Source organism: Haliotis asinina, chromosome 2, assembly GCF_037392515.1.
Source record: "Haliotis asinina isolate JCU_RB_2024 chromosome 2, JCU_Hal_asi_v2, whole genome shotgun sequence".
NCBI lineage: Eukaryota > Metazoa > Mollusca > Gastropoda > Lepetellida > Haliotidae > Haliotis > Haliotis asinina.
The window spans coordinates 42,976,656-42,986,584 of NC_090281.1; the positions used below are offsets into that span (position 1 = coordinate 42,976,656).

General features: G+C 38.3%; 1 protein-coding gene across 1 annotated transcript; it reads right to left on the bottom strand.

Moving 5' to 3' along the window:
* Positions 1–9,929, bottom strand: LOC137273728 (uncharacterized). Its single transcript, XM_067806537.1, has 2 exons — positions 9,702–9,929; positions 1–690 (listed from the first exon to the last, which is right to left on the bottom strand). Exon 2 carries the CDS (start codon positions 681–683, stop codon positions 27–29), a length of 657 nt encoding a protein of 218 aa, XP_067662638.1. The 5' UTR covers positions 684–690; positions 9,702–9,929; the 3' UTR covers positions 1–26.

Consider the following 9,929-nt stretch of genomic DNA (forward strand, 5'->3'; position numbering starts at 1 on the left):
CTGTATGTAGATGCTTGGATAATGGGTCACGTCATATTTGAGCAGGGACGTCTGCTCATTAACTGTTCGAGACATAAGTTGTTTGAGATTATGGAGGTCGTGGTGAAGGTCGGCGCCGCCATGTAGGTTGAGGTGAAGGTCGGCGCCGCCATGTAGGTTGAGGTGAAGGTCGGCGCCGCCATGTAGGTTGAGGTGAAGGTCGGCGCCGCCGTCAAGGTCCAAGTGCAGGTCGTCGCACCGCCATCAAGGTCGGGGTGCAGGTGGGCGCTGCCATTTAGGTCTAAGTGCAGGTCGTCGTCGACGCCGCAGTCAAGGTCTAAGTGCAGGTCGTCGTCGACGCCGCAGTCAAGGTCTAAGTGCAGGTCGTCGTCGACGCCGCAGTCAAGGTCTAAGTGCAGGTCGTCGTCGTCGTCGTCGACGCCGCAGTCAAGGTCTAAGTGCAGGTCGTCGTCGTCGTCGTCGACGCCGCAGTCAAGGTCTAAGTGCAGGTCGTTGTCGACGCCGCAGTCAAGGTCTAAGTGCAGGTCGTCGTCGACGCCGCAGTCAAGGTCTAAGTGCAGGTCGTCGTCGTCGTCGTCGACGCCGCAGTCAAGGTCTAAGTGCAGGTCGTCGTCGACGCCGCAGTCAAGGTCGGGGAGCAGGTCGGTGCCGCCATCAATGTCGAGATGCTTGAACAGGCACATTGGGTCTCTGCAAAGGTAACAGTTCAAGAATAGTCAAAGAATATTAGTATTTAGCATATATTATCAAGTAAACCCATTGCTCAGAAGCCCTTGATTCCTTCAAAGGGTCTGCATTCAGACAGATAAACACTCAACAGAGGAAGGCAAAGTCCCTACCGCTGATACCTGCCAGTGCCATGCAGGTTTAGGTTTGTTTGGCCATGAGGAAAGACGCCAAGGCAAAGCCAGGTCGTGACATTCACAATGCACGTTCTAACGACATTCAAGTGGGAGCGAGAATGATTCAGTTCAGAATACCAAGGTAGCCATGACTTCTTAACCACAGGTTGATACATAGTCAGCTCTAGAGTATATTGTCATACCGATCGGGGAATTGTGTAACGGGCGATTATATATGTATATATGATTATATATATGATATATATATATATGATTATATATATATATATATATATATATATATATATATATATATATATATATATATATATATATATATATATATATATATGATTAATTATATATATATATATATGATTAATTATATATATATATATATGATTAATTATATATATATATATATGATTAATTATATATATATATATATATATATATATATATATATATATATATATATATAGACACACACACACACATTTAATTCTAGCTTCCATATTTTGCATAGTAACGTAACATAACATTCACATTGGTGGCATTCTGTTGTAATTATATGCAATGAACTTGACATATAGCATTTTAATGTTGTAAAAGCCTCACCATGTCATCAACATGACAGAACAAAGAACGTAAGAGGCAAACTGTGAGTGAACTGATGCAAATGAGGGGTACTCTCCAGTTTCGCGCACATAATATATTTTATGCAAAACGCCATATACCATTCATCCGTTATATCTTTTATCCTAACTGATATACAAATAACTGATTTAGGGATGATTTCAGCATACTTTTCCTTCCTGTACTCTTGTTGAAAGAGTACTTTTTCTTACGAGTTCACTCATAGCTTTGTCAGTTTCATATACGGGATTTCGGCGCACGCGTAAATGCATTTTCCTGTTTTCAGTGCTGTAGGTAGGTGTTACGTTTACATCGACTGTGATGAAAGTTTCGAAACATGTTTGTAAGCATGCTGACGTGTCATACTTTGACGATTAGAAGACCAAATTAAAAGGCACAGAAAGACAGTTATTTTAATATTGGTTGAAAGTTCCTATTTCGTAATGAAGTTAAAAATATACGACAAAAACGTATTTCTATTGTCGAAATTTTGAGCGTCGCGTGTATTCATTCCGTGCCAGTAGCAGGGTACGGATATTCGGGACTTGGGTATATTTGCGCAAAGCGATCTTAGCATTACAGCTTTCTTTAGCCTATGTTAGGGAATGGGAGCTAGAATCATTGTAGCGCTAACATGGGTTTGTGCACGTGGGCCCAAGGTTGTTACAGCTGATATGCATGTTCGGCCCTTGTCAATATGGACACATGCCGACAGCAGCGTTGTATGTGCAAAATTGTTGATATTATTCATAGGGTTCTATCCCATTTTGACTACGTCCCATCCAAACTTGACTACTGTGGAAATACACATCCAATTAAGTGCCATATGCGGCAATAGGCTCGCCCAATTAGCGAGTATTCGGCTTACTGTGTGATACTGAGTAGCCCTCTGTTTATACATGTACTAGAATTACTATAATCTACTTGTAGCAGAAACGTCTAAAAAAATGGCACGTTTCATTCCTTTGAGTCGCCAACTTCAGAAAGCCGATCAAACAATAGAAACGATACATGGCTGACCATCCTTCATATTGGTCGACACTTCACACTTGAGGTGGAGCAAGCCAAAATGCTTTAGAATGAAAATTACTAGTGATTCCTGGAAATTCGAAATGCTTTCTAAAACTTCTTATCCCATTCCGACTGCACTCCAAATATTCGTGTCAAATAGTGTAACATGCCCGAATGTTTAGAGCCCCAAAGTTATTTGTTTTGGGTGATTCTCCTTTATTCCTGTCAATTCGAAATAAGTGAGTGAGTGTGAGTGAGTTAAAATTTAATGTCACATCGGCAATATTTCAGCCATATCGTGACGGGAACGGAACATTAAAATGGAATATATGAGTATTATATCAATCAGTCGACGAAGGACAGTAAAACAACTAGAACATCACAGAAATGAATGTAAAACTAGTAGCTATGCCTAAAACAATATTTCTATAGAGGACAATACAATATAAAACCGGGCTATAGATTGCCAACAGCTGAAGGTAGATCACCATACTAGGGACCATGGGGACTTACAGTACTATTGCTACCTGCATGGACCCTAGCTGGATTTACATCATCCCCTCAGCCGTCAGCAATTTCGGAAATCTAGCCATACAATAAAAATACACTTATACTACCATTAAAAACGTGGAAATTTAGAATTTACTTTGTATGTTTGTGGACTTACGCACCCTCTCAGGAGGACAATAATTTTACAATACTTCAACCCCCTTTGAGGGTACAGCCACCAACAATTCAAGTTACTAATTCAAACTACCAGTCATTAAAATACATCTATTTACAGAAACATATTATTCAAAATTCAACCAAAAAATCAATTTCTTTTAAAAAAACCCATAATTAAATGAGAATTAACGCTGGTAAAAAGATCCTTAATTGTTTTAACTGTAAAATACTTATCCCTTGTGATGGAGAATTCAACACAGTCAAGCAGAATATGCTTGACCGTGACTCTCATCACAAGGGATACAAAATGGAGGATCTTCACCTTTTAACAGGTACGCATGAGTGTATCTAGTGTGGCCAACACGACATCGTCGCAAAATAACCTCTTCAAATCTGGACTGACAACCCAAGTGGGTATAACCAATGTAAGGTTTTGTCTCATGTAATTTATTGATACCCACTTGGGTGTCCCACTTCTTTTGCATCAGATCGCAGATATAAGATCTAATGGTGGCTTTGTAATCACTATAAGAAATAAGAAGTGGTGTCACAGATTTGTTGAGTGCTGCTTTAGCAGCAAGGTCAGCCAATGTGTTACCAGAAATAAGTGGTGAAGGAACCTTTTCCAAACAACTTACTGTGTAAACACACTTAACATTAAAAAAATGGTAATGACCACAAACAGCCAGTGGTAGTAGTGGGGAATTAGGCGTCTCGCTTCCAATTTTTACTTAACTTAAAACTTTTCTATGTAACTACAAATCTTCAGCCATATTGGATGTAGAGGAAACACCTCGGCTGTGGGGGACTATCGCTGAAGAAGTTACTCAGCAGGGTGAATTACAGTGAATATACTTCACATACTAATACTTGTATGTAATATATTTATGTATAATTAAGCTGGATGATGCTATTAGAATATGCATGTTACTTTACTGTTTCATTTTACACCTTGGTTTTGAAAGAAACAACATACATGCAGGTGTTCATTGTCATGTTCGACACATGTTCACTCTGAAACAGATCCGTTCAGCCTCATTCTTGCAGCTGTTTGGGAAGCTCCTTACGTCATCGTTGCCACGGAATTTCACCAAATAACGCCCAGAGCTTTCACATTATATAGTCAATGTGTCCTAGCTTAACTTTTGCAAGTAAATGAAAAGGTAAAAGGGGAACAATACTTCATAAACTTTACAAACAATCTACCATACTGTTTAGAAATCAAGACAATCTAAACTTTAGTATTGTTAGTAAATACACCCAAATCTGGTGGGAAATTGGATTTTAAAGCAACAATTGTTAAGATGGATTAAAGTGTCGTAGATCTAAAATCACTTTAATCCAAACATAAGGTAGTAATTCTATCAGTTTGACGTTTGCATCAATATTGTATTTTACAGCTTGCATATATGACTAGTTATCAAGACAATGTTACCGACAATAAAGCTGTCCACGTAAATGACCTACACAAGTCAATAACTTTGGGTGGGATTACGCAAGTCACAAACTGCAACAGCGTGGCATGTGCCTCAGGCTGCAAGAGTATTTGTGAACAATGTCAGAGGTAGCACCAAAAGGAATATTATATTAAAGGACCACTAAACTCAAAATTTTGGTACTCTTGATCACTGCATATGAAAGCCTTTTGGTTAGTCATAAACGAAACACCATTTTTTTTTAAAAAAACAAACAAAACAAACTTGTGGTTAATTAATACCAAGCGCTTAAAAGTTGCTAAAAAGCCGTCTGCTTCTCTCTCGCCCGCAAACGAAACCGCAGACAGGTTACGTAACCCTGTCACCAGAGCCCTACAGTGACGTCATAGAAGGAACGTTTTCTCGTTAAATGTATAGAAAATGTGTAGGAAGCTCGTCATTTTGCTGATTTATCGACGTCACCAAAGACATGCCGAATTGTTGTGTTGCCGTCAATTGTTCCTTGGGGTCGGGTGATGGTGTCGCTATGCACAGATTTCCACCAGACTCCGTAGTTTGTGCTTAAATTGGCTGTTAGTGTGTGCGAAGTGAGCTTTGTGGAAGCCTATGGTATATACTAAATCGGATGGTTCGCCCCCAACCACGCTTCCAGGATAGAAAATGGAGTTCAAGTTTCATCGAGTTTATGAAATCAAGACTGCTTACTACACATTGCTGACCAAAAGGATTTTGCATGGATATATCGCTTTCTTCCTCGGAAACGAGGTTGTGGTCGAAGTGACAATATTATCGTAAGTAATATTATATTGACCCCTTATATTGACCGATTCCAAGACTGAAATTGTTATGTTATAAGCAATGTCATGTAAAATCCTAATGTCCATCAATAAAATACATAGTTTACTACCAGTAGAAAGTAATTTTGATTTTGTAAGCCGGTGAAAACAAACTTAAAGGTCACATGCAACGCAAAACACAACTTTGCAGATTCTGGTACCTTTCGGTGTGCACTTACCGAAACAAATCATAAAAAATGCCAATTCAACCTATAAAGTTGAAAAAAAAAAGCCCGCGAAATCGAAGTTCAAACGTTTCACTAAATTCCCCCCAGCGCTGGAGAGAAAACTGGTTTCAACAGCTGTGCTGCGCTGCGTCCAAAACGCATGCGCAGTGAATAGGTTCGCGGAGCTTGAAACAGTATGAATGCCCAGCGTCTGAGGTCGTGAGCAGTAGTCTAGTCTTGGTTGTGTACACAAACAAGTACATAATCTACTCGTTACGTAAAACAGCTTGTTGATTGTGGTAGGCAGTCTCTGTCACAGAGAAAGCTCAGTGTCTGGTTTATTCACACCTATATGTCTGTCTGCCTGTCTGCTAAAGACAACATGCAATACACAGCTTCAATCATTGACCACGTGCAATTTGAATTTAACACCTATCAGACTATACGACATAAAGAAAATAAGTTGATTTATGACTCGTGCACCCGAGTCCCGTGTCTGCTGCATTATGTAATTAGGCACGTGTGATACACATGACGTTTTTATGTCTGTGGGTTGCAAACAAACTACATTCATTTTATTCGGATGACTGGATCTGACGGAAACTTGTGCAAACTCTTGTCAGATTCAGGTCCTGTTTTGTACTTGGACGAATGACAGATTCCAGCCACGCAGTATTTTCCCATCTCTACTGACATTATTTTTTATTGGATCGAGCTCAAATTCAGATAACATGTATTTTCTAAACCCAACATCTCTATATACATTCTTCATTGATATCGACTTCTTTTCGTGTATATGATTTTGTTTGACAACAGTATATGAATCCATACTGAAACGACGCATCAAGTACACAAAAAGAAGTTGTTATCCATAAAGAATCTTACTTTCTTGTGACTGGCTATACTTCTAAAATGCCCATCAAACACATCTTTCTGTGCACACAATGAACCCTCAGCATGCCAGCAAATGGAACAGCCAATCGGAAGCCGTCGTTACACTTGAGTGCATATCCACCCGTTATGACTGGGTTCGGTCTCCCGAGAGATTCGTTTCGGGGGAAGTAAGCCGAAGTACAAAATATTGCACTTTTGAATCGCGATTGTACGCTTATAATTGTGTTTATTTGTTTTTTTAAAAGCAGCAATGTATATTATATGTTGTGAATAAGTGATAAATGTGTGTTAATTATGTTTGATTTTTTGGTTGCATGTGACCTTTAAATAGCATTCATCCTCAGACAGGGCGCCGCCATTTTTGAAAATCGTGAAGTCACGTGCTAAAGTCCGTTAGAATTATTGAAATTATGATTTGTTCTCATCAAGTTAGAAAATCAAAACTACTTTTTACTGGTAGTTAAATATGCATTTGAATCATGGCCAAAAGGATTTTGCATGACACAACTTTTAACGTACGGACGTCTTCCAAGGAAGCAAGGTGGGGGGTCGAAGTGACATTTATATTGCAAGCAATGTTATATTGACCTCCACCTTACTTCCAAGAGTGAAATTGTTATGTTAAAAGCAATGTCATGCGCAATCCTATTGTCCATCAATAAAATACATATTTTACTACCAGTAGAAAGTAATTGTCCCTTTGTAAGTCGGTGAAAACAAACTTAAATAGCATTCATCCCAAGACAGGGCGCCGCCATTTTCTGAAAATTGTGAAGTCAAATCCATTTGAATTAATGAGATTATGTATGGTTTGTTCTCATCAAGTTAGAAAATCAAAACTACATAAATATGTATTTGAATCATTACCAATAGGAGTTTGCATGACAACCTGTAACATAACCTAAGCGAGGTCGGGGTCAAAGTGAAAATACTGCGCGATAAATTTCTTCACTTGCTAAATTTGCTTGGTTTGTAACGTTCACTCATCAGTATGTAGACACTTGTCAATATAAGTCTTTATACTTGGTCTCGTAATCCTAATTACTTTATAATCATACTTGCATGCCTTTGCTTGCAACTTAATAAAAAGAAGCGATCTGTGAATGTATAACAGGAATGTAATATGTAGACATTACATAGTTTTCCTATATGAATCATAATTCGCACCCACGCCCTAGTGTATGTCTTCTGCATCGTTACACTTAACGACAAAAACAATGATTCTGTTGAAAGCTACGACAGCTTATTAAAAACAAAACTGCAAATTTTAACTAAAATTAAAGTTATAGGAGCAATGTCAGGCTATTACCTTCTTCAAAGAATGTATCCATCAATATCCACAAAAACAAGTGATATATAATTCATCTGCAGATTTCCCAAGTGATGTGTCTTTTAACAGTCTAATATACGAAAACGTGAGGTATCGTTTCAGGTTTTTCACATTACTGTACAGTTTCATTGGTTACCCAAGATAGCACAACTCGCAACTAATTGCATAATGTTTTTAAAAAGTAATCTAGTTAGCCAATAATGAGCAATCAATCGATGTATTGGCGGTTAATCCTTTGAGAGAAGGGTGTTGTTTTTACATAGACACAGACACGACAGAGTGTATTCAGTATAGATTAGTAAATGTACATACATAAACACTAACTTTTGACAAATCCCCCATTTTAATCCCCAAAAAAGTAATTAATCTGCGTGTTATCGGTTAAACCTGCCTGTATGAAATGCTATGAGGAATCAGCTATAATAACATGCAATATCTTAGTCTGTTCTATACAATTCGCCTGTTTTGTATTTGTACTACCTTTATCCAAACAATGGAGGCCAGAAACGGTTCCGCAGTTCAGTTCAAACCAGTAATATTCTTACCCATTTATAATAAAAGTGGTACATTTCTACGGCATTCTGCCCAATGTCATCCAAGTGCTCTTTGATAAACACGTACTCATGAAACTAGAAAAGTTCGTTAAATTTCTACTCTAATATTGATATAATATTGCTAATGTTACACTAAAATGATAAAGTAATTTATTGAAATTACTAATGTGGTCACATACCGAGATAATTCAAAAGAAATAATCTAGCCAAAAATGTTTATCATTTACCTCTTTCATACCAGAGTTAATTATTGCACTCGTTCAGTGTTTTTTTCGTATACTCAGAGACCATATAATACTATTATATGGTCTCTGGTATACTACAGTTTACACTCGCTAAACTACGGAGCGTAGTAGTTCCACGGTGAAAAACAAATCGTCTTATCTCCTACGTAGGACTTAGTATCTTTGGGAGATGATCGAGGTAACAAGTCCTACGTAGGAGATAGTGACACCAAGAAAATTGTTCATCGTGGTCCTAACGCGCTTCCGTACTAAACCAAACGCTATATATGAACAGTGTATATATATGTGGTTATATCTAAGATGACTTTCTCCACTAACTTGGGAGAACTAACTGCAAATATGCACAGTGTATATATGTGTGGTTATATCTAAGATGACTTTCTTCACTAACTTGGGAGAACTAACTGCAAATATGCACAGTGTATATATATGTGGTTATATCTAAGATGACTTTCTCCACTTACTTGGGAGAACTAACTGCAAATATGCACAGTGTATATATGTGTGGTTATATCTAAGATGACTTTCTCGACTAACTTGGGAGAACTAACTGCAAATATGCACAGTGTATATATGTGTGGTTATATCTAAGATGACTTTCTCCACTAACTTGGGAGAACTAACTGCAAATATGCACAGTGTATATATGTGTGGTTATATCTAAGATGACTTTCTCCACTAACTTGGGAGAACTAACTGCAAATATGCACATGAAGTGCATGAGGATCATGCAACAAATTGATACAAAGCACGTGCTAACATCAAGCCATGTGAACATCTGTGTTTTGATGAAAAGTTTTGAAAATACTTATATCATTTATAGAACTCATGACATCTTTTCAACGTTACGAATTTGTTTTACAATACATCAGTTCATGTGTAAATAGTACTTTTAAACAGTATGAAATATCTACAAATTGTAGTTTAGAACAGTTGACCGAGGCAAGTGGCTACATTTACATTTGTGAGTCTAAACTGTATATTACACTTGCCCAGGTTTGTTTCGTGTTTCACCACCAACACCGCTACAAGTACATACATGAGTACATCGGTTACAGACAGAGAAAAGAAAAGCAAACCTCACCATGCGACGACTGCCGCGATTCTGTGTGGGTTGTGAGTCGGGATATCCAGCAATGCCAGTTTTTATACCACTATCAGTCTCGCTTGACCAGATTGTAGACGTGTACTGTGCACAGTAAGTGTGGACAGGCATTTCTGCCTCAGGCCTTGTCACTAGTTCCTAGGGATGTTGCATAATGTTACGAAACATTGCTGCACAGCTGACCTCTGAGAACTTGCTCACACATCT